Genomic DNA, 26,278 nt, shown 5'->3' on the forward strand with positions numbered 1-26,278 from the left:
ACCCAAATACATATTAATTAGGTTGGCATTTGCTCATTTAAATGTGCAGAGCAACAACCTTCTCCTGCCCCAACAGCTGGCTTTCATTTCTGTTAAATGGAGTTAGTGCTTTCTTAAATTAAAAGTAGTCAAATTGGTAGGTTGGGGGAGGTTTTAAAATGTTCAAGGTTTGTATTCAAGTTAAAGTTTTCTTGGGGTCATTCAACATAATTGAGAACTTTGGTCCTTACTATATTACATTTTACAGTTTTATGTAACACATGGACACTAACACCAGAACCCCGTTATTACAGCTACTTGTCCATGTAATTTGCTGTCACTGATGAAAAGATTTCACTTCTGAAAATGGAAAAAGCACTGTAAGCCGCTAGTGGCATGGATTTAAATGGCTTTTCCATCTCAGTCAAAACCCGATTGTAAGCTTCAGACCCAACAGATGTTTCACAAGCCAGTGAGCTCCCAAGTGACTCCAAATCTGGGGACTTCCTTTTCAGCTGTTACATCTTGGACATGGCAATGAGTGACTGGATTGGAAATGCTGCCTGCAGCGAACTCTCTGGCATCAGTCCCTCTTCTCCCTAGTTAGCAGCAGCACTCCTGAAGTTCCTCTCAGCAAACATTGCTGCTCCCTTCTCCACCCTGGGAAGGAGTACAGAATATAAACCAAGGGTCAGATGCAAAACCTGGTAATTCTCAGGCTCTGCACAGAAAATCTTGATTTCATACAGGACAGGACAAGCTGACTGGGAACCTTTTGACACAAGCAGTCAAAAGCAACTCAATCCTTCAGGTTTCAACATCCAGGAGCATTCTTCTCCCAGAAGATGCTGAAGCAGGCTACAACAGATGGCTGTTTTTTAAGTCAAAGTGATAAACCTCAAATCTAATTGTATTTGGAATAGCATTTATACACAATAAAGGAATTAAAACTTAAGCAAAAAATTTTGTGCCAAATACGGAAAGGAGATTTGTTATTGAAACCAATTTCAAACAAAAATAAATTTATTTAATGTTTTACACAGCAGAATTCCTTCATTGCACAAATCATGTTAATGCCTGTTGAATATTACATTCCTTAATAAAACATCTCAATAATGTTGAGGTGGGGGACCCCAAAAGTAAACTACATTAGAACTAGGTACCACATAGCTTATGCAGCCACATGAGAAATGCCTTCTTTGTTATTACATAGGTAGTTGGTTCTATCAGCTAAAGCCTAGTGACTTAGATTTGTTTTATGCATATTGGGTTTTGTTCTATTACTTTCCAAGAGATTGTACTCCCCTGAGTCAGCTGTGTTCATTGGTCAGAATAAATTCCAGCATCTGACACCATTTCCATTAATCACAGACAAGCCAGTATACGTGAGCAAGATAATAGAAAGATAAAAACAATATCTGGTGAATGGGAAACATTGTTTATGTATGCTGTTTGTACTACAGGAGAAGGTATCTGGAAGGCATTTTTTTGCCTTTGATAGACAAAGTGAAGGATGGGCTCTGTTTGAAGTACTTACTGTGCAGGGGAGTGTCAGGAACCACACAGGTCACATAGCACCCTTGTAACACTTCTACAGCCCATCATTACTATGGCTGTGCTACAGACACAGCTTCTTCATGTATTTGCACGCAGTCTTAAGATAATTAGCTACTAAACAGCTGTGAAATTAATTTTTATTACTTTGATGTTAAGCTGGATCTGTGAAGCTGAGTACTTCACCCACCCACACATTTGTAAAGAGTGTATTCAGTATAAAATAACTTCCTGCCCATACAAGTTAGGTATCATGGATCTAAAATACAATGCATTTTTCTTCAGCATTTTGAGCAGTCAAGACATTTCACTTAACCCTGTTGTATTAAGCCAGATATGAAGCAGAGAATTTTACAAAGAAAAAAACCCCATAAATTATATTTGCCTAGAAACAGTTCATGGCCTTAAGAGGAAAAAAAAAAATGAAAAAGTAGTGCCTAGAGACTCATAATCTATAAAGCAGGTAGTTGGAATTCCAGTAGCTCTGGTTCTCAGTGGCATATTAAAGACACTACAAAAATACTTATTTTTGTATATCAACAATGCAACAACACCAAGTCTGATTAAATTAAGGCGTTGTTTCTTTAACAAAAGAAAAATTAGCCTTCACCACCACAGGAATGAAGAGTCAGAGTTGTGGTGCTGTGCAAAGGAGGCACAATATGAAAAACTGCACTGTGAGCACACTGGGTCTGTGGCAGCATCCTTGTGCATTTACAGCAGCTTCCATCAGCAGGAACTGAGGGAAACAAGCTGAACCTCCAGGATTCACAGTGTTCAGCAGCAGCATTACTTAAGGTCCTTCACCATTCACAATCAAGCCCTAAATGAGGCAATTGAAACAGGATAGCATAAGGGTGGTTTTTCTCTTGCAACTATCTCATATAAATCAAGGTTGGGGAAAGAAAAAACCCAAACTCACCTTTCTTAGTTCAATATTACAGAAAAATGCATTTACAAACCAGAGGAATAAAAACTAATTGAAAGGAGTAAGGAAGAGAGAATCCAATTCTTCATGTTCTCTCTTATTCTGAAAAAGAACACTGTCAAAATATAAGCTAAGGCCTGGTACAAGTTCTAACACTGGATACCAGGTATTTTCTTGATAACATACAAATAGTGAACAAATACAGAACTGGATTATTTTGTTTTATTCCACAAACTCACTTTTCAGTGTAACCTTTAGCAAATGTATGTCATTTGCAGTACAAGACTATCTAGGCCCCATGCTAGATTTCTTTGTATTTACATTATACCAGCACAGCTTTAACATCAAGGAACTCACTCCTGATTTACAGCAGAGGAAGACTAGGCTTTCCGATTTGGAACTAGAATTAAAAATAAAGAACATTTCAAGCAATTTGTTTTCTCTCCTTAGAAGTTCAAGCATTAAGGTGCCTATTCAGAATCACTCCAAAAATGCCTCAGTTCATCCTAAAAATTGTTTAACTCTTGTGCAGACAGTTTTGATTACATCGATCCAGGTAATCTGCTTGACAGTTTAACAAAGTTGGATTATTCTTCATTTCCCAAAACATATTCTCATTGGGCTTTGGAGGACTTGGGAATACCCAGGAATTATCTTCCAGAGAGCTCTTTCCATAGGAATGGTGTTCCTGAAATGTTCTGCCATCAGGTGGAATTGGTCTCTCATCTGTCCAAGCTTGTAGGGTCACCCTTTCTGATGGGACACGGGCATTTCTCAGCAGTGGAGGAGACACAGCATTGCTGAGGGGTTTATCATTTTGTGAGAGGTTTTTATAGCCTACCCCAGATGTCAAATTCACCTTTGAAATGTTCAAGTCAACACATTGTACTGGTGCAGTACAGGCAGCTGAAGGAAGAAGATAAAAAAATATTTTAAAAATTACATTACCTAATGCATTTTTCATGTACTCCAAATGTACTACAGTCTAGCAGGGATGTTAAACACAGTTTCTTCAAGCCACAAGGTTGGCTTCAGTAACTACTTGAAAGCTAAAAACAATATACTACCCTCACTAGTCTCAAGATGAACTCAAAATCCTGAAATCAGTGTCTAAAACACACCCAACTCCAAAAATATCTCTCAACTTCCATTTCAACACAGATAAACTGATGGATCTTTCTGACCAGACTGAAATGAATGCTTAAACAGAGACCATTTTCACATGCTTGGAGAAATCAGCCAGATGCAGAAGACTGAATGCTGCTTCCTATTCTACTGATTCTTTAACAAGTTGTATTCTCATGCCATCCAGAAGGCAAATTCTCACTGCCCATGAAGCAGTAAGATGGAAATACGTGGTGTTCACAGGTTCTCTTGTCTGACTTTCAAAAGTAAAGTGACAAACTGCAATGTTCAGTCATGTGACATTCCAGAGGAGTTTTTAACTGTTAGGCAGGGGGGATTTTGAAATTAAACAGGATCTACCTGCAATGGAAGAGCTGCACCTTCAACACACATCTGAACATATGGCCAAATACAAGCAGGTCATTTTTTCTGTAGTGATAATGTACATAAACATGTAATCAGGGTAGATTAATGCTTCCTGAGTTAAAACTCACATCTTACATAGAGTTGTCGAGAGCAGCTGTTAATCTTGAGCATCAATTGCAATTTTTAACTTTAGATCTTAAGGGACAGAAAAAGAAGTTGGTATCTTGGTCAGAGAATGCAACTTCTGTTTGTCACAATTAATATTTAGGGATGTCAGCCCAAACCACTCTCCAATAGCATGGACATCATGTCTGAAAGACATGCTAAGGCACTGGATTTAGCATCTTTGTGCTGGCAGGTGTAAAAAGCAATTTGAGGCCCACAGACCTTTAGAAGTTCAAGAAAAATTGAATCCACTGAAAATAGATTGAAAATGTACAAAAAAACCCCAAAAAACCCAGAACAAAAAAAAACACCCTAAAAACCAACCAAAAACACAAAAAAACCCCAACCAATAAAAAACAAGAAAAAAAACAGAAAACCCTACAAGCACACACATTTGTTGAAAATGCCTCCATACATAACATAAATAAAATGCCTCTCCACATTCTAAGTAGAATCCACATGTTAAATGATACTGTTCATGATCCACACAAAGCAATGAACGTGTGTTCTGCAGAATTAATGCACCTCCAGCAATGGCTGCTGGTTTGTAGATGCCAAAAGTCACTAGAGGTATAGGAAGTGGAAGGCTTCAGTCAATTGTACCCATATTTTGCATAAGCCAAGATTTGTCTATAAATATAAGCAAAGTTTATATTACTTACTTATTGCATTCCTAAGTGTGGCTGATGACCAAGATCAGACCTGTCCACTCTCACATACTTCTAAAAAAAGTCTACAGATGAAAAGGCAAAAGTCCACTGTTCCCTGATCAATCAAGAATGCCTTCTATGGCTGTGGAAGAACAACTGCATAAGAACTGCAGAATATGAGTCTCCTCACCAAGGAGGTGAGAAAAATCAGTAGTTGTGTAGTGGCAAGACAGGGAAGTCCAAATTAAAAGTAAGGACTGTTTATGATCACATCAAACCTTGACAGATTTAAGATTATTTAGACTCATTCAGTTCCCAGTTTCTCTGCTGAAGCTATCTGACAAACATGTTTGAGAATTGTAGGAACACAGACTCACCTGATAACAATATGGCCAAGTCTACAAAATGGGTTGACAGTTTGTATCAGCCAAGTACCAGAGACAAAGTGATCATTGGTCACTGCTGACCACAAAGGCAAGGACTGCTCGGGAGGGGAATCCTGTCATTACCTCACTGAGCTGTTTAGAAACAAAATGTCTTGATCTGGTCATGGACAGGGACATCAGAGACTGTCACCAGTACATTGTAACCAAGTTCACTGTCTTCCACCAATATTCTGAGCACAGTAAAGACCACAATCGAAGTGAGCAGAAAACAAAGGAAATTAACTCTTTACCACAGTTTGACCAACAGTCTAGCATTTGGCTTGAGAGAAACATGGAACAGAAGAACTGTCTGATGAAGTGCTCACGGAAATTTTAAATACTTTATGTGAAAAACGCTTAACCCTTAAATTATTTAAGGCAGTTTTTTTTCCCCAGTATTCTGACTTGCAGAAAATGACACATTGTGTAACATTTTGTTAGAAAAGACACCTTTTCTGAGTACAATATAAAGAAATAGGCAACCACAAGGAATTTCAATCTTTTAAAGTATTAAATTAATTTAATTTGAAGCACTTAAATTGAAATTTAAAGATTTAAATTTAAAGCATGAAATTTAATACTTCATATATTTTGTACTGGGAAAATAAGACTGCATTTGCAAAAAGATTTTTTTCCCCCCTAATATGAAGTAGTTGTGGTAAAAGGTCAAATAAGAGTAAACTTAACACCTCAGCCTTGTGCACATAAGCAACACTTGACTGAGAAAAAAGCCACAAGGGGAACAGAATACAGTACTGAAGAAAAAACACATCAGCAACACCTTTATGTGTGAAGTTGACCAGTATGAGACAGAAGCAAAAGCAGAAAATGAGGAAGCTGGAACCATAATACAGTCTAGCTTATCAACTTCAATTGATGAGATTCTGATAAGATATGATAGCTGGTTTATTTTTAAAATGCTACAGCTTGAATCAATGGTTTGTGTTTGTAAGGTCTCTTACTGCAAACACTGACTTGCCTTTCTTGGTTCCTGGTGTGTTCCTTTTCAGTTTTTGTAGGATCTCAGCTTGCTTGTCAGTCACTACACGCAAATTGGACATTTCTCTCTTCAGGTCCCAGCATGTCTGTTGCAAACTTTCAAAACAAAAATTTATTACAAGTTAAATATTGCTGCCTTTAAAACAGCTCTTAACATGCCTATTAAGTGTTGACTGTTAATAAATTGTTCTGCAAATTTTGTTACAGTACCATAACTGTAAATGGAACAGTGCCAAGAATTACCTGAAATGGATGGGCCTCTGCATTTTGATTCTCGCCTATTGCAATATACAATGCATTATACATTGACGTACTAGGTAAAAATAATAATAATTTAAACTCTCCAAAGGAAAGAAATATGAAGCATACTTTTCATTTCAGTATCTAAAACTAACCACCTTCCAATAAAATTAGTCATCTCAAAGGAATACTTTATTTAAAGTGACACCAGGTTATAGAAAAGGCAGAGTGTTGACTCTGAATACCTTTCAATAAATGACCACATACCCCAACACATATTATGAGCCTAGTAATATTGACTGATTGTAATTTCAAATAATCAAAGACCAGTATTTGGTCTTATACCATGCACATTTCTACACTGAATTAAAACTAAATACCTGAGTCCCAAACTGAGCATACACACAGAGTCCAATCTAGAATATAAGCCATACTCTTTCATATTCAAGGCCTCCAATTTATGTTAATACACTGCCTTATCACACAGTGTAAAAATGGTGTTCCAAGTCATTCTCTAAGACAGCATAATACAAGAAACATATTTAGCAACAGCAGCACTGTTCCAACACTGATGTTTCAGGTTAATAACTGGTAAGAAAATTAAGAGGAAAAAAAGAAAAGTCAGCATTACCATATGTTTCTTGGTAAAATTTCTAGCAGAGGCTCACTGAATGTCACATTTATGTTGATTAATAATTAACTTAGTGTTCAAAGACATAAGGATGTGGTTACTCTGACTTAAACATGAATTCAATGACTTAATGTTTTTTTAACGCTTAACATTCTACCAAAACACATTTATTGAAGACAAATATAATGGATGAAAATTTCCAGATTTTTTCTTCCTCACTACATTTACTAAAAGGCATTTATTTAAAAACAGCTCAGTATTTCAAGCTATTGAGATGAGCAAGAATTAATAAGCTTTAACTGTATGTAATGCTACCGTTCAAAAATAGCAATATAGGGTCATTCCTGCAAGAAATATCAAGCACAAATGTCTTCAAAATTACTCTGAGAAGTAGCTATTATGCAAGTCAACACTAAGAGAGTTCCCTTAAAACAAAGAAATAGAACTTCTATCTACAGAAATACTTCCCCAGAACACAAACACCCAGATTAATAAAGCTCTATTAAAGAACACAGGAAGGTGTTATTTTAATAAATAACGTATTAAGTGTCAGCAATTTTGAGAAAGTTAAAATTTTCAGAATTGATATTTCAATAAGTTCAGCTAAAGCTGTGGCCTTTCTACTGCAGACTTTTTGGCTCTTTCAACTCTTAAGAGATGACAACTTAATTTTAAAGCTGATGTGGCAACCACACTTCCTTAACTCTCATGTTCTGATTTAAAAAATAAGATCAAATTTTCAGTTATGTCAAACCAGAACTGTCCAATATTTAACACAAAATGGCAAATGTAAGGACAGCTCAAGTGTCTGCAACCAACCAGAAGGAAAGTGATTGGATGAATTTTTTAAAACACATTTAGTACTTTTCCAAGTATCTTGCAAAGGGCTGCAGGTACCAGAATTCCACTTAAATCACATGCAACAAATTTTAATTGTTTTTGGGGATACCATCTTAGAATCCCATTGCAAAGCCTAATTTTCAAGGAATTTGTAATTGAAAAACCAAGGATTCCCTGTGCCTGGATGTTTATTCTATACTGCCTTCTAACATGTAATATAAACCTTCACTATGACAGCCTGTTTAAATCGACAGCAAATTAGATTTACACACTGAGAATTTAAAGTCAAATTGGCAAGCTGCTCACAAATATGAAATAACTACTTTCCAGAAAGTTAACTAGGTGCAAATGCCTTCATTTTCTATAAGAAGCAGGATTGCTTGCTACAACAAATGTTTTTCACAGGAAGTTTTTCAAGTGTCTTCTCCACAGATTTTTGGATGGGCTTACATATTTATTACACATTCAGTATTTATATTACAATAAACACTATACTGTCCATATGCTATTTTAGATAGCTGCCACCTGGAGTACCACGTGGTGGAATAAACATATTCTGATCAATAATTATTTGATCAAATGATCAGATTGATCAGAGCAGTGACCAAAGAGATAACTGCTGTGTCTTGAGAGAACATCTTTTATCAGTCATGTGAGGCTGACTGCAAAGCTCCGAGAGGAACCACAGGAATAAGTATCAGTCAAGGTGAAAGGAAAAAGTGTGATTTGTGTGTAGTGTGTGCATTGTTAGCATCATTGCACCAGAGAATAGATGATGGGAAGTGTCTGTATGTTCTCTTTCAGTGGCTGAAAAGTCTCTTCAACACCCAAGGAAACACCAAGGCCCATTGCACTAAAGCCTGGCATTGTGAAGGGCTGCTCTTCCCTCTGGTGGAAAATGCTGTAAGTGCACCAAGAGGCATAACTAAATAGTCATCATCATCATCCTGAACTACAAACACAAAGAAAAAAATGTACAATGATTTTGCTAAATAACTATGCCTAGACTTTCAATAAAATGATGTAACTTGAAACAACACACCTAAAGAATGTTATTTCAAGAATAATTTACTTGTTCAACTAACTGAAGTTGAACTCAGTAAACTGAAAATAAAATATTTCATACCTCTGGATGTCTTGCCTTTGAAGGTGGTCTCCATGTAATGGATTTTCCTCTTGAGTCCGGTCCTGCATAACAGAGTGAAGGGAAGACAAAGAATGAATGAACATTATTTCAGATCTTCTTTCTCAAAAAACATCAGTGAAACTCCAATTTGCCTAATACTGAAATTCACAAGTAAAGTAGTCTTTATTTGTGTTAGCTGCAGTGGGTTTCAAAAGGAAAATAAAGACTTCTACTAAGAATTTCCACTAAAAATTGCTTAAACTACCTACTTATAAAAAGGCATTGTTCAGCTGCTTCCATAGTCTTCTTTTTGAAAACAGTTGAAATCTCAGAATTAGAGACTGATTACTTTCTTAAATGGACATGAAAAGTCTTTCTCAATTTCTGCTTTTTAAACAGTCTTTTTGTGTTCTCTCTCTGGCACAATATATAAAGATCTTTGAGTTAAAGGAAACCGTTTCAGTATAGATTTATTTCCACAAGTTACTTTTATGACGTAATTTATCTCTTCAGTCTGAAAGACTATAAAATTGCCCATATAGGCAGCCACACTGAATTTACCAGGGCTGTTCAACAAATCAAATACTGGGCTCACTTTGTTAGCTGTGCTTCTATTGGACCCTCAGTTGTGATGAGCTCCCTCCCTTTCATATCCCTTCTTTCTGCGTTCCTTTCCTATCATTCCCTCTAGCCAAAGCTGTTATGGATTTCATCCCTTTACAGTGGCTTTAAGACAGGCTGTACGTATTTCAAGCAACTTGTCAATACAATGTACACACTGCATCAACTACAATCTAAAACTTGAGTAAGAATACCTAAAAGTACAGAAACATCAAAAGTACACTTGCCTAAGGTAGAAAACATTTGAAAACATGTTTTCCTGTTTTCATTATTACTTACTTTCATTAGATGTTAGCTAATATAATGAAAATAAGCAATAATGAAAATACCACAAGAGTTGAAATAATGCTGATTTGTCATTGCCTATTGATCTTCCCTCCTGAACTTTCTCACCATCTCCCAAAGATTTAAATTCATAGCTTAAAAAAAAGTTGCACTGTATTACCCACATTTGAAAACATGCACTTTTTTATTTCCTGTATTAAGCAGTTACCAGGATCAAGGGAAAATTATATGAAAGACAAAAAACCCACTGTAACAAAACCCCCCAAAACAAAACAAAAAGCTGTTCCCTGTATTTGTTCTGTGCAACAAAAACTGCTGGCATAAACATAATTTAAACAGTATCACATGCCATTTTAGTCTGTTCTCTCTGACATCATTCACTCTCGCAATACAATCTGCAATTATTTATGCAGCTGTTATTCTGTTCTAGACGTACCCGAGGCCACCAGACCTTCACACAAGTTACAGCAAGCCTTCAGATGTTAGAAGTTATTGAAAGCACCTGAAACAGTTCCAGCCCCAAGTGAAACAGCCAACAGTAAGGGAAGTTAACGATATGCTTTATCATATGCATATGCTTTTCACATGCTTTATCTCCACCTAGTGGAAAAAATGCAGACTCACTCAAATGCTGTGTGATTCCAGATTACATAATCATCATGATTAACCAGAAGGAATCTAAACCAGTCTGCCTCCTCAAACAATCACATTTAGATGTTTTACATTCACTGTGTAACTTCAATGTGACTGCAGAGTCCTAGAGACTGGCACCGTACCTTTCATCAAAGGTAAGATGGAAAGCAGAAAGAATGCACTAGACAATAACTTACTGCTTTTTGTTAGTGTTATCTTTTCTTTTTGAGATCCTAACAATTCCTAGGTTACAAAATGTATCCCTCAGAACAGATATTTTCCCCAGAAATGGCAAGAAAGGGTGCCAAAAGAGGTACTTTCCTGACAAGCTTCGTTCAACTACCCTAAAGAAAAACGCCAGACCTCCTTAAACAAAGTTTATGACACCAACAGAGCATCCTGTTGTTGTTAAAAAAAAAAAAAAAAAAAAAAATCCAAACTTTCTTAGTAGCCCAGCTTACACAGAACTTCAGTGGCTACTTATAAAAAATCATAAAGCTTTATTTTCTGTTGCTATATGAGCAATGGCTGGGAAATCTCACCTGTATAGAATCATAGAAGATCTGTAGTTACAAGTGACCCATAAGGACTAAGTTCAACTCCCTGTTCATTACAGGACTACCTAAACCTAAACTTTTTAATTAAGAGCATCATCCAGACACTTCTTAAATTTGGACAGGCTTGATGTCATGAACACTCCCCTGAAAAGCCTGTCCCTATTTCCAAGAAAAATGATGGTCTATGAAAATATTTAAGGTTAATTTTACCAAGACATTAATCTTTCACTCAATTGTATTCTTCATATTTTTGTTAACCCTTGATTTTGATTGACCACAGGATTTAAAACTAACCATTAATACAAAAATTCCTTAAAAATTAAGGTACCTTCTGCTTGGAATTTTGCAACTCCTTCCTGAGACTGTTGCACTCTTCCTTGAGTTTTTCTAGATCCTGTTCCAGACTATGCACTTTCAGGTCACTGTTCAGCTTCTCTAATTCCCAGTTAGCCTGAGTACAATTCAGACTTTTTATCACTGTAAAAAAGACAAACAAGACAATCAGATTCCAATCTCAGTCCAAAGAATGTAACTCAATATGCAAGATGATCTTCAATCAGCCCATGCTTTACAAAAAATCATATTCTGAAGAAACTGGAGTCTATGGCAATAGGGAAATATAGCACTGGTAATGCTGCTGGCAGAGGTGGTCTATTTTCTGGGTTTAAAGCATGGAGCCCTACTTTCTAGGAATGCACTGGAGTTTTGACACAGAGAAAAAGGAAGTACAAGCATAAAAAGGCACTGGAAATAAAAAACATCAATTTATGGCAAATACACATCATATATGCCAGCTTGCATACTTCTTACATGCTTTGAAAGCATAAGCCTTTTTGCCCTCAGATTTGCATTGTTACATCATTTACCATTAAGTTTTCCGCAAGTTTAATATTGAGAAGTTCAGCACAGAACAACAAAATATACAATTAAAACAAAAGGGGAAAAGCATAAAGTTACACAAATCTTGTTAGACTGAAGCAATTCACATGGTAACAATGATGCTACCATCAGATCAGTAGCAGGGCATTAGCGAGACAGCAAGAAAAGGAGGAACATGACCAGAAGAAAACCCACAAGTCTTCAATTGTGTGGTACACTTATTTTCAGATTTAGTAGTTTAAACAACCTTAAGTTACATTGATTCCTTTTTTTTTTCCCAAACAAGGTACTCAGAGTCCACTTATGAGTAAAACTGAGTTATAAATAAGGATTGAAATCATCATTTTCAGAGCTCTCCTTAAAAACTCTGCAATTCTTACCTCCTGAAATGATGAGGCCCTCAACAGTGATATGAGCACTACCTGCAATTTGTTTTTCTAGGTTTAAACATTTATGCAATTGAAGTAGTGCATTAAATGTTTAAGGTCCTCTTGGAGAGTAATCCAATTCAAGCACAGCCATACTCAAAAGTACCTTTCAAATTACTGCATTTGTACAGACTCTGAAGTCAGTCCATTTCTCTATACAGATGGCATTTTTTTCTAACTAAATTAATCAAGGGTTCTTTTCTTCCATGGTGTGTGTTTTATGCATCTATCACATACAGAGCGGTCTTTACAACTGCAGTAAGAGAAGCAAGATTTGGACTTGTGGAATTGCCAGGATGTACTGTTAGTTTCTCCTTCCTTTTTTCACCAGCTCTCTACAACCAACATCTTTCTATTTTTCCTCATTTCCCAGCCATCTAAGTAACTGTTGGCAACAGCAGCTATTGCTATACAACATCCTCTTGTATTTGTCATATCCCAACAGCAAGACAAAGCAATATACTCTGCAGGTGCCAGAGGAAGTGGGATTGAGTGAATGATCTTTATACTTGAACAGGCCTCTGCCCTGCTCTGAGGAAAACGTGGTGGGGTCCAGAGATGTACATGACACAGCCTATAAACTGTTAGGTGGTGCCCATTTCTCAAATTTGTACATCACCTAGGGTGGAAGAACACAACAGCCTCAGAATATACACATCACTATTTATGAGAATGAAGACAAGTTCAAAGTACCTCAACTGCTGTTCATGCCTCTCTTACCTTGCCCCTGTATAGGGTTAAACCTTTTTGTGCCCCAAGATCACAATATAACCACTAAAGCTCCTCAACATAACTTAAGATGAAATAATCAAATGCATACCTTGCTGAGTTTCCACTTCAGTTCTCAATTGTAACAGCTCTACTTCTTTAGATTGCAACTGTTCATTCAAGTTTTTCAAGGATTCTGCACTTTCTTTTGCCTATTTTCAGAGGGGAGAAAAACCCCAACCCAAAATAATTTGTGAAGCATTTTTCTATCATGTCTGACAATTCAATATTTTAGAACAAATACCAGAACAAAAAATATTGCTTTGACTTTTTTTAGCATTATTCTCGCCCAGTAATTAAACTGAGGTACTTTAAATCATTATTTCTATGGAAAGCATTGTCATGTACTTTAAAAGTAATAAAATCAACACCACAGATCTTAAGTATATACAGTTAATTCTACAGTAAACATGTACTAACTATGCAGTGCTGATAAAGCATGCACTGAAGTCATTACTTAAAAAGGCACACCAATTTTTCCAGTTTGCTTTTCAAGTGATCCCGGTCAATGCAGGCCTCTCGGTAGGCTTGGTAGGCCTTATTGACTTGTTCCCGCCCGACTGAGCTGCATTCCTCTTCCAGCCGGGAACCAAGCACCTGAAAGTGTAACACACAGGAGAAGTGAGAAGCGTTGTATGTTATGCTGGGAACTGCAAAAGTTTGAAAAGGCAATGGTACAGCCTGCAATATTAATCTAACAGCTTTCCCTTTTTTGCAGTTTACATAACAAATTAATCAAATATACTGATACAGGTCAAAGTTTTTGATGAACATGCAACAAAGGCTTTCTACAAACTCTGAAATCTCTAACAATACTTAATGTTCACTAGTTAATAGAATCATAGAGTAGCTTGAGTTGGAAGAGGACATTCATCTAGTCCAACTCCCTGCCATGGACAGGGATACTTTCCAGTAGACTGCTATGAGTTCACTCCTATAAGTACTTAAAAACCATTCATAAGTTATGATTACTCCCACTAACAATCCCTTAACCATATTTTTTTTGGGCTCTGAAAAAATGTAAACTGCTTTTTGAAAAAGAAGTTTTAAGTATATAAAGAAACAAAATATAGAAAGATCAAAGGAAGCCAACCATAATTTCTTAAATGCCTCATAATGTAAATGTTTCTTTCAGTGTATTTATGTAAGAAAAGCCAAAGCAGAATAATTTTACACATATCTATTAACTTTCAGATCACCACCATCTCACTGCCCTCTATGGCAAAAGGCAAGCAAGGCAGAATAATTACTACCCACTGGATTGCTAGAGAAAGGGGAACACAGTTAAAATATATTCAGTGTTTTTAATAAGACAGAAAGAAAAGAAGTCTTACATCAAATTATATCAATTGATATAAAAGGTTCTTGCTTTAATTAAGTAATGTATTTTCCTTTTCAATTATTTTATCCTGCACACTTCCTTTAAGTGTTCCTCTTGCAGATATTCACAACAGATTTGCACATATTTTCTTAAAAATTAGGAGTCATGGAAAAAATTATTAAAACAAAGCACTCACACTCATGTATCTATATATATAAATAAATATAAATATATAAATATATCCTTTTTTAAGTGTTTGCTTGAAAGAAAGTATGGGAAAACAAGCCACAGAGATAGGAAGCTCCTGCCCTTTGGGGTTTTTTTGCATGTGTATGACTCCTTTTAAATTTCGTCCTTTGTATTTTTCTCCCCCAATAAAGCCACTCAAATAGAACACAAGCCTTAATAAACTTTCTGGAAGTTTCCATGCACAATTACAAACTCCAAAGGAGTAACTCCCCATATATTTTTAAAGTATACAGGTACATTAGCTATTGACAAGGACTGAAAGCCACTAACAGTCTTGACCTTCTCAATACCCCTCCCTCATAGAAACATTTTAATGGTATTCATGTACTAAAAAGTTTTCTCTACAGAAAAAGTAGCATCTTCAAGAGAATTAAGCTAAACCAGGCCAAACCAAAAGACAAAACAAAAGGAACTGTCAAGGTCAAATCCTGTTTACTGTGATTTTGAGTAACAACATAAAAGATGTTACACTCAGTATGGTTCAAGTCTAAAGCTCTATTCCTATTCCCAACATCCCCCCAAACCTTATATAAAGACAGTCTTGAGACAGTTTTCCTTTTAGAGAAAAAGTCAATCCTGTCTTCACCAAGAATTCCCAAATAAGTGTCTCAAAGCTGTGCCAAGTGTGACTCAAGTTCTTCATTCCAATGCCACAAAATAATACACACTTGGAAAACTTTTAAGCCAGTAGCAGAGTTAGCAGAAAATGGTAAAAAACTGGCTCAGCTTTAACATTAGGATTTATCTTTGCATCTTATATAAGAAAGCAATCTACCAAAGTCAAGAACTTCTGCAGTACAAAGACACTTGGTGCGGAACAATGGATATACATTTAATCGCGGCCTTCCTTACTTGCAGAGAAAAACCTGTGCTTTGGTCAATTTTTAGCTTAAATGAACTATGCTAGTTTATGGCCATGAGAAACTGCCTATAAAACAAATTGAAACATTCATTTATATTTTAGAATTACTGCATCAAAATCCAGCCAGCCAACATCTAGGTTAGGCATTGTAATTTCGCATTTCATGCTTGAGACAGTGATTAGCTAGACCTAGCTGGATATTCTTAGCAACCAATTTTTCCTTATCATTTTGGTATACTGAGCCCAAGAGTCTTTTGCTAGACTTTTCCTGGATTCTGATAATTTACAAGCTTTGCACCTCACTGTTTAACAATACTGTGTCACGTGTGCCCAAGCTAATAAATACCATTAAGAGGCATCCAAACTACAGTGAGAAATTCTATGCAACTACACATCTGTCGGAATCAGCCACTCTCTTTGCATTGCATCATATATGTGCCCAGTGAGAAGCAAAAATGCCAGTATGACATAAATACACTACCAGAGGAGCAAACTGCATTTCACTTAAATAAATAAAACAATTTATACAAACTCTTTAACATGGAAATTATTTCAAGTGTATATTTCAAATCCTTAACCTTCTTCTCTGCCATTTAGCCAGGAGCAAAAAAAGAAGCTGCTACCAGAAACTGGTACATCAGCTGTTTTCTTACCTTCTCTTCCAGAAGTCTCACTTTTTTTTTTAAGAAGGAGTTCTCCTTCTCTGTCTCCTTCAGTCGTTTCTTGATATCTTCATATGCAGTGACAAGTGCAAAATGTGAGGCAACAGACTCATCTCCACTATAGGATGGAACAGGAATATCGCTGTCTCTCTTGTGAGCATTGTCTGCTTTTTCATGGTTCAAAATAGAGATGTCATCCTCTACCAACTCCTCCATGGCAGCTGTTAAAAAGACAGATATAAGTGCTAAGTTTTCACAAAGACAGATTCATCAAGAATCTGAAAACCTTCTGAAGTAATACTGCAGGTTGTTTCTGTCTAAGTATGACAAGACAAGATGAATAATCAGGAAGAGTCTTAATATCACAGAAAAATCTTGAAATTAATTTCACCTTGAAAATACACTGTGTAGAAAAGACACATTTCACTGTTACTTGACATAAATATTTTGAGCACCTATCAGATACAGATGAACCATCAAATTAATTTTTATTAAGTCTTAACACCAATGTAGAATTTGGTTGGTACCAACTATCTGAACTCCGAAGGAATTTTATATCAAAGCTTTTGCAAGCCAGCACTGAGCAGTGAAAGAGTACAGTTCCAACAAATCAACCAACTCCTGTGGTTCCTGAGCACAAGTGCCAAAGCCTCTTTATTTCTGAATGCAAATACTTACATTGTTCCCAAATGTTAAGACAGAATCTTAAATTACACTTTTATTTGTCCTTAAAGAGACTGCATAAGTAGCTATTCTTTCCTTGGTCACAGTAGAAAACCTCCTTCTGAACAATTACAGTAATTTTTGACTGAAAATATGATGAGAATGAAAACATGCACAGTAACATAACCTGCCTCAGTATGTGTGGAGAAAACTGACAATAATCTGATCATTCGTAAAATGTCTCTCTAAAATACCAGGCAGATCCACCTGAATGACAAATGCAAAGCAGATGTTACACTGAATTTTTGTTACAACCTGCATCATTCAGGCACAGCAAAACATTCAATAAGAAAATACCATCTTAAAGAAATACTATATATTTTCTTGAGCAATAGGTCTCAATGGAAAACCCCCAAAAGCATTTTCCTTAAGAGTTACAAGTTATCTGGAACAAGTTTTGGGGTTCATTTAAAAACAAGCCAACCTCCAAAGTGCAAAAATAACCAACCAAAAAAAGACACATCTCATTCAGCTATGAACATCAAGATTACATGTATTCCTATGCATGCTAAGATATGCTACAAAGTGCCTGATAATACCACCCCACTTTAAACAAACTAGTGATGTGACTTCTACAAAAAGCAGACTCTTATATTTTTCCCCTTCAACAAATCCTTAGGTACCTGATGATTAGCAAATGAACCAACAAAAATGCTGGAATGAAAGAACTGAGCATAATGAAGACAGCTTTTTGTACTGCAGGAAAAACTTACTTCAACAGAAAACCTACTTGATCAGCAGAACCTTGCTGAAAAGGCAGGCATTAGTGCAAAAAAACTCCCGTGACCACAATTGCTGCTTCTACTGTGTATCTGCTATTTGAATTCAAACTAGACTTCCATTTGTTTATAGATTATAAGAAGTAAAGGCCTGGAGCTTGTCTATATGGTCAAATTTCTCTCACCACGCTGAAAAGCTTTCAGAGTGCAGCATTAAGAACTGTAGTACAGCTACTGCTGAACAATAGTGCTGTTATCACATTTGTCTCAATTTGCTCCAAGCCAGTTAGACAACATGATAAAAAACTGTGACAGCTCATTTCTACTAAATAAGACAGCAGTGGAGTTTTTCAACAGTGAAAAAAGACAAGAACAATACAAACCAAAGCTGAACTCTTTTTAATGGTTATATTCAGGAGGTGAATAGATGCCTTGTACATTGTTTGATGCATTCTGACAAAAAAAGTAGCCTAAGCTTCCCTTGCTTGTTGTTCTGCCTTGAATATCCTGTGATTTTTGTGTCATTTAAGTAGAAAGAATCCTGCAAGAAAGGTTTGCTTCCTTTGCATTGTAAGAACAGTATCCCTCCATGCACAAGGTGACCTTGACCAAAAGCACCACGTCATTCAAACTGCATTAACTGACTGAAGGAATTGCTCATTTTGTCTTCCAAGATGAGCATAACACACCAGCTTATCCTCCCCCATTTCACCAAAGGCTCTGCAAGTTTTGTCACCATCTCATCAAATTCCCAAGAGGTTGCCCTCTCAAGGCAACACATTGCCTTTTCTCGGAACACTTGACTCAAATGTCGTTAAAGAAGTGTCACAGCTTATCATTATCTCTCAAAGAAAGCACCAGATTTGTGACCTTGTACATAACATAGATCTTTGTCCCCATGCTTTCCTATAGCTCCTGAGCATCATACATGCCCTACTTCTTGCACACATCAGTGCTACCAGGAGATGGCAATATGGGAAAACAAGACCTTCTTTTTTCTGCATTCTGTTAACTAAAACGCCTTTATGAGCTTCCAAGAGACAAACACCTTCCAAATAAGACTCAGCACGCACAAATACTATTTTATGAATTCAAGTACACACTTACCTAACCAGCACCTGCTAGGAAGACCAGTTACTCCAACATTTTTTTACTTGAAAGATCTCAGTTTATAGCATTATTCAACTTGGGTTTTCTGATGCTGCCCTCTAAGCCAGAACTGGAGATTATTTAGAAGACAAGCATATAATTCCACGTAATTCAAAGGGACTTTGCATGCTTTTCTAAATTTCTACACCCAAGTTACAGTTCAAAAAAATCCAATATACACATTTTTGACTAACTGTATTGCACACTAAGTGATGACAAACTGCCATTGAACAGTTCAAGATCAGCAGTAATATAAAAGGCCATGGTGAACTGTACAGCTCACCCAGCTTTTTTTTTTTTTGCTGTCAGGATAGAAAGAAACCCTCAGTATAAAAGGGCTTTATATAACCCTCATAAAAAAGGGCTGTCTGTAAGAAGCCCCCATCTACAGCTATAGTATTCAATTTCACTCAAGGACAGGAATCAAAATTTAGATCCCCCAATACTATACTACATCTCATTTTAAAAAATACGAACTGACAGCAACAATCAAATAAGTGTTTTGATTATTCCGCAGGTTACAACTCCTGAAATCTGGAAGAAGAATACCAGGAGGGCATTCAGGATGGTTCACCAAGTTCAGCCACAGACTTCTGCCCTGTTTTAATGTGTTTGATTTCTCCTAATTCAGTCACACTCGGATGCACTGCTGAAAATGCTCCAGAGCTGACACTCTGAAACACCTGAGGGAATTTTGACCTCTCTGGAGCTGCAATTCATGAGATAATCTGTCTTACAGTAACCAGTTCAAGTGAAAGATTTCTCACGAAAATATTTGAAGCAATATACTGACAAGTTCATGTCCATGAATACAACTGATGTCCATCTCAGCCTCCTTAAAGCAAATTTCACAATCCCATTTACCACACAATCCCATCCCAAGAAAGGTCTTCCTAATACTTTTTACTCCCTTTACTTCAGCACATTTGCCAAGTATTTTGCCTGTGATAAATATATTTCATTTACGCTTTAGAATGATCTGCACACAAAACAGCCTGCTTAAAAGGACTTTAATCTTTATGTCCAAAAATACATTAAATGAGTATTAGTACTACTGTTTGTATTAACTAACTAGTGTTTAAAAGCCAACAAACAAAAAACCCAACCTGAATACACTGTTGACAGGAAACAGTATTAAGTTCTAGCAGGACTAATTATGTTCCCTGTTTATAAGCAAATGAGCTTGAAGAGGTGGCACCACTTCAGTTTTCTTTCACATAATGTGAAGAAAAGAAGAATTAACAGGAACCACTTCTGTTGCTCAACACAGGTTATAGAACAGCTTTGATTCAATACAATGAATATTTTGAGCAATATAATGTTTTCCCATATCTTAATAATGCTTGGCAGAAACATCGCTTTTCTCTTTAGAGAGCTTTATGAATACTAGTCATTAACACCATGGGAGGCAGTTAAATATAAAACACATTCTACATACAAGAAGCATGGGATGCAGAGGCTCTAATAGCAAACAGACCACTGCACAAACAGTGCTCTGTAGTTTGAAATGCTAATCTTATTCTCAGATCAGAAGGAGAGATAGTAAAAGCAGGATTACATTAAATTTTTCCCAGTATGAAGCAGATTCTCATTTTGGCCTAACAGTTGATTTGAAAGAGAATGAAACAGTTTTCAAAATATTTCCAAATATCTAATGCAAATAATTTCAAGGCTGTTTTCCTCTTTGCCTTCTAGACTCCAAGGGTTTGACTTCATAATGGTAGTATGAACAGTTTCCAGCTGTTGATAACAGCATAATTTTTGTACTGATTTATTTTGCCTTACAGAGAGGGGTATACATATATGCATGCAAACATTAAAAAACCCTTTAAATTCAAGAAATGCCTTTGAACCAAAGGAATCCTGAGTGAGCATGTTACAATCCTCAGCTTAACTTCAGAAAAGATGTACTGTTTTTTTTTTCTTCTTTTTTTTTTTAAATATACTTCAGCACAGCAAGGAATAATACAGAATTCCTGCAGCCAGCATCAAAAACTCCACACAGTACTTGGAGCATATGACACAAGATGTCAAAACAAGCAAGACTTCCAGTCTCTTTAAGCATCCATCACTTATCACCTTTAGAAATCTTAGGTTCTCTTTGATTCCAGTTGTGAACAGACTGTTCTACAGAGAAAGGCATCACTTTTTACACATAAGTGCTCCATTTTTAAAGAGTAATAACAATGTTCACACACCTCAGTAGCTGCTACTTTGGCCATACAGAAGGATGAACAGTGGCCAAAGTCCACAGGCCCAGCGTTCTCCCAGAGTCCCTGAGCACAGGGGCACAGCCCGGCCCTCTCAGTGTACCCAGTGCTCCGTCAGCATGTGAGCTGTATCAGACCTCCAGAGCACTTTCGTTTTATTGCCTTCAGGAAATGGCAACTCACTGTCTCCTGAGCTCACACACCAGATCACTGCAGCTCATCTATCCTGAACATCTGGGTAAGCTACAAAAGCCAAATCTCCTCAGGTACAACAAGCAATTTTTTTTCAATCTCAAGGTTTTTGCAATAAATAATCTACTCTCACAAGAACCAGAAAAGCAATAAAAAGCCCATTTTCTGACAACAGCACTTGATAAATTTTACTTTCTCTGAACAGTGTCAGACTCCAGTACCTCCACTGCTAATCTGCAAACCTTATGCATCCTCAATTATGCATTGTAATGTATTCAATCTGCCCTTCTGTGGATGCTGTCACAATAATCACCTTCCCTGACAACTACCTGAAAAGGGGGAAAATAAAAACCCAGAAGTAGGAATCAATAAAATATTATCCTTTCAGCATCATATAATCCTGTTTATTAAACTATTGCATTTAATGTTGAAAGTAATTACAAGCAATACTGTCAAACAAACATAAGTAGGAGCAAAATGGCTTTTGGCTGTTAAAACATTTCTAGCACCAAATATATGTATCTTAAAAGGCTACTGAAACCCTTCTTTTGCTGTTCATTCTTTCCCATTTCAAAAGATTTATAAGGAATAACTATTTCCAAAAGTTTAGAGGATTTGTTTTGTTTTTTTTTTTTTAATATATTTTGCTTTGTAAACCAAACAGCAAGTCCTATCTCCCAGTCACAAGTTTCCTTCTATTCAATTAAAGAGATTAATTATCATTCAGTGAGTTCACAAGTTCAGTGACAAGCCTTTTGTAATTGCATTAGCTTTTAATTCAACTGGAAGTGTGCCTCACCTGTTACAGCTACTGGATGGCAAGTGAGTCTCACCGATGGCCCTCGGTCATCCTGCATGCAACTCACTAACACAACATCTGTACGTTTCCAAGACACAACTAGACAGGATGCCAGCAAATCTGATCTGGGCTCCCTTTTACAGGGGGACCAGATGGTCTTCCCAGGTCCTTTTCAACTTGGGCTGTCTTCTAAAGTTCAATATTCAGATTTATATTGCAATATTTCAGACAAACCTGGTTATTTGAACCTAAGTTCCACTTAGAAGCTTCTAAGTGGATGACTTCTAATATTCAAGCCATTTATGCTTCACTTACCCTCTCAGCCTTAATTTCTTCTTCCCAAAGGTCCTGTCAAATTTTAGTTGCATCTACAATTTCATACACTAAGAACTCCACATAAAAACATAATATAATAATGTACATTAGTTAATTAATACAATTATAGTAGAAACATTTAGCAAAAATATAAGACTGCGTCCAAAGTGAACCATGGATAATGGACACACATATGAAGTCTCCTTCAGAAGAACTCCCCACTGACTCCTACCAAGCTGGTCCCTATCCTGACCCCTTTGTTAATACTGTCATTGCCATCATAGCAAACTGGATCTCATTATCACTGTTTTATTCAATGTGGACTGTCAGACTTCTGCTGTCTAGAAAACCGCTGTGAAAGAATAAAACCATTTATCAAAAGGTAAACCCACACTGCATTTTATCCTGTTTCCTTCCACATGTTCTCTTCTTCAAATTCTGTTCTAAAGAAACCAGATATAGATAGCACGTGCAGTGACAGGGGAGTTTCCAATTTCCTAAGTAGGCAACCCACATTCAACATTTTATGGTGCACAATCTCCAATTCAATGCATCTATTGAAATAATACAAACAAATATTACTGCATTTGCAATAACTGATTTTCCAATGCTGTGAGATGAAATTACTCTACTTCTCTGCCCTGAGTACAGTAAGTACAGTTTGTTCATATATTTGACCAATAATTTTCACACTTTCGCCACCTTTTGAGTGTCACATAGAAAACAGATACACTGAAAACCAAAGTAGAATACTTGCTAAAATTTAGGCAATCTTAAAATTATCTCTAATTTCTTACCCATTTTTGCTGCACAAAGATGTCACTTCAACCTCTTTGCTCTTTTGAAAAACTGTTTACTATTTAATTTTCATTGTAAAACTTAACCTAGCTAGTGCTTGGGCAACGGTCACCTCACACTTTCCTAAACTGCAAATGCAGCAAACAAGGTTCTGAATAATTATAAATTTTAGCAAAAAATACTGGTGTTGGGAGTGAGAAGGTGGCTAAACCCTTCATATAGTCCACTCTAGAGTTCAGTCAACCAGTGTTTTCTGACTTCACTGAGAGTTTAGATGAACAAATTCTGCTTAAAATTTGAGGCAATAATAATCTACTTAAGCTATAAGACAATGATCTGGTAAACACTTCTAACAAAAGTCCTGCTATTAAACAGCAATTATTCAAAGAACAAAAAGTAGTCATAATCTTAGATTTCTTTTGATTTCTACAGTAATTCTAATAGAGTTACTAAAATTCTAAAATAGATGTTGGAATAGATAATTTGGATTATTAGCAGCAGAAGCATGTGATCATACACCCCCATCCAGGAAATGACAAGTTTCCCATAGCTCATAACCACATCTCCCAGAAAACTGTCTCAGAAGAGAAACTAACCTTTGGAGTCCAGAGCAGACTTTACTGTCCTGGCAATAATTCTCCCCTAACTCCACTTCTTCCAGAGTCTGTTTCCAGCACACTGATTTTACTGCACACATACAGTGAAAAGAAGTGGGGAAATGAAAGGATTCCTTAAAAAACATAAAACTCCTAAAAGCACTCGCTGGAACAGTTGACACTCACTTCTAAGTTGCTAGGGGACCAATTTATTTAAGGAGATAAGGGTATTTTCCCTACCAGGTGAAACACCAGGATTTCAAGAGGCATTTTCTGAAAAGTTTAAAGCACCACTGGCATACACAACTACCTCAATGTCGATCTGCACTTCCTTCTTCCAAATTAACACTTCCTGCAGCACCTGTATTCCTGTCAGCTCCAAAATTCCATCGTGTTTCTGTTTTCACACCTGTAGTCCTTCTTTGCTCACTTCCTTTGCCAGACTCCTCTGTACCAAGGCACAAACTGCAGCCCCAAGAACCCACGCAGTTTCTCAGCTTGGTCAGAGGCACTTTGTGACCAGCCTAGCAGCCTGCCCGGGGCCCAGCCCCAGCCTGGTAGCGGTGCCTGTGAGCCTTGCTCACCGTCCCCCACGGGATGTCTCCTTATTCCGGCCAAGTGCCACTGGGCACGGACACGGCACACGACCGACAGGCTGCTCCCACTGAAACTCAGGAAGTTCCACTTCAACATGAGGAAGAACTTTACATGAAGGAGGCACAGCACTGGAACAGGCTGACCAGGGAGGGCGTGGAGTCTCCCTCCCTGGAGTCAATGAAAACCCACCTGCACGTCACCTGTAACCTGCCCGAGGTGACCCTGCCTTGGCAGGGAGGTTGAACTAGATGATCTCCCTTCCAACCCTCACAATTCTGGGCTTCTACGAGGACGACTCTCTTTTAAGGAGAGAAACGACAGACGAGCCTCTTTTCCCAGGGACAGTCGCTCCTCTTCCACGGGGCAGAAGCTTCCCAGCACAGCGGGGAAAGCCCGGCCGCGGCCGCCCCGCGCTCCCCCCGCGCCGGCACCAACCTGTCCGGGCCCCGCTGGGCCGGGCGCTCAGCGGCGGGCGCTCAGCTCGGCGGGCAGGCAGCGCCGCCCCTCGCGGTCTCCGCTCGGGCCCCTTCGGGCGCCCATCGCCCCCACTCCGCCGGCCCGGCCGCGGTTTCGCCCTCCGCCACCGCGGGGAATTCCCGGGGCCCGGCGCCGCCCCCGCCGCCTTCGAGGAAGTCAACAATCGCCGCTCCCGGAAGGAGAGAGGCGGCCCCGCCGCCTGAGCGGGCAGGGAGGAGGGCGGAGGAGGGCGGACTGCAATTCCCGGCGAGCGCGGCGAGCTCTGGCTCCGCCCGGCCGGGGCTGGGGCTGGGCGGCGCCCTGGGAGCTGCCGCGGGCGGCGGGCGCGCCTGCCGCGGTTTGGCGGGGTCGCGGAATTGTTGGAGATGGAAGGGACCTCTGGAGATCACCCAGGCGCAGCCCCTGCCAAGGCAGGGTCACCACGAACAGTGCTACATTAACGCGTCCTGGTGGGTTTGGAATTCCTTCAGAGAAGGAGACCCCACGACTTCCCTGGTCAGCCAGTTCCAGTGCTCTGCTCCCTCAGTGTAGAGTTCTCCCCCATGTTGAGGTGGAACTTCTGTGTTTTAGTTTATGGCCATTGGTCCCTGTACTGTCTCTGGCACCATCCTCTTGGCATCCACATTTGAAATATTTATATGCCCTAATGAGATTCCCTCCTAGCTGTCTCTTCTCTAGACTAAACAGGCCCAGCTCCCCCAGTCTTCTTAAAAGAGAGACCCCTGAGGGGCCTCCACTGACCCTTTCCAGTAGCTCCTTGTTTTTATGGTACTGAGGAGCCCGGAACCGCGCACAGCACTCCACTCTCGTCTCGCAAGGGTACAGATGTGCTCCCTGCCAGCGCCCACTCTTCCAGCATCACTGGGCCTCTCCACAAGCAGGCAGCCACTAAAAACCCACTTTTCTCCCTTTTCTGAGGCTCACTGCACTCCCTGCCATCATTCAAAATAAGGCTGTAGCAAAGCAGTAAAAATCAGCGACTTTTAGCAGGAGCTGCCTCCAGCTTGCTCCAAGAACTCATCAGCAAAGGAGCCCATCCAATTCCCATTCTTCAAACTATTTCCAGCTTCTTGAGAAGTTACACCTGCACACAGCTGAGTAGCTAGTGAGACATGGTCTAACATTTTACATTTGTACTCTTTTTAAATTTTTTTCCTCCCTACAAGCCAGAGGCAGAGATGAAAGGCAATGGATGCTCTGTTGCTACAGCAGGGTGAAAGATCATCGCATGTAACCTCGTCTGCCAAAACCACAGCTTTTGTTCCTCTACCAAGGTCAAAACAAAGCAAGAATAAATCTAAATTGCAGATCAGGACCTCTGTTACAGGGACTAAAAGCAAGCTGATTCAACAAGTTTAATGTAGATCTACAGGGGAGAACAGCTGTGCTGTTCAAGACTAATTTAAAACT

The 26,278-nt window shown here is 38.2% G+C and overlaps 1 protein-coding gene across 2 annotated transcripts; it reads right to left on the minus strand.

Annotated features, from left to right (window-relative positions):
- Window positions 1-2,669: 2,669 nt before the first annotated feature.
- Window positions 2,670-25,037, minus strand: AZI2 (5-azacytidine induced 2). 2 transcript variants are annotated; one of them, XM_021536543.4, is made up of 8 exons: window positions 24,827-25,037; window positions 16,285-16,514; window positions 13,671-13,796; window positions 13,252-13,351; window positions 11,453-11,601; window positions 9,029-9,090; window positions 6,172-6,287; window positions 2,670-3,367 (listed from the first exon to the last, which is right to left on the minus strand). In XM_021536543.4, the coding sequence occupies exons 2-8, from the start codon at window positions 16,507-16,509 to the stop codon at window positions 2,979-2,981; spliced, it is 1,167 nt and encodes a 388-aa protein (XP_021392218.2). In that variant the 5' UTR covers window positions 16,510-16,514; window positions 24,827-25,037; the 3' UTR covers window positions 2,670-2,978. The 2 variants fall into 2 exon arrangements, with proteins under 2 accessions (XP_021392218.2, XP_085425435.1); XM_085569309.1 differs by lacking the exon at window positions 24,827-25,037 and adding an exon at window positions 24,581-24,803.
- Window positions 25,038-26,278: the final 1,241 nt, after the last annotated feature.

Source organism: Lonchura striata, chromosome 2 (genome assembly GCF_050655825.1).
Source record: "Lonchura striata isolate lonStrDom1 chromosome 2, ASM5065582v1, whole genome shotgun sequence".
Classification (NCBI taxonomy): domain Eukaryota; kingdom Metazoa; phylum Chordata; class Aves; order Passeriformes; family Estrildidae; genus Lonchura; species Lonchura striata.

What these genes read in the sequence shown, in the direction of transcription:
- AZI2 (XM_021536543.4), bottom strand. Translation starts at nt 16,509, where the DNA reads ATGGAGGAGTTGGTAGAGGATGACATCTCTATTTTGAACCATGAAAAA. An exon ending in TGCAAAATTCCAAGCAGAAG is followed by an intron (nt 9,091 to 11,452) that starts GTACCTTAATTT and finishes TCTGTTATGCAG; the next exon opens with GACCGGACTCAAGAGGAAAA. An exon ending in CACACCAGGAACCAAGAAAG is followed by an intron (nt 3,368 to 6,171) that starts GCAAGTCAGTGT and finishes TTCTTCCTTCAG; the next exon opens with CTGCCTGTACTGCACCAGTA.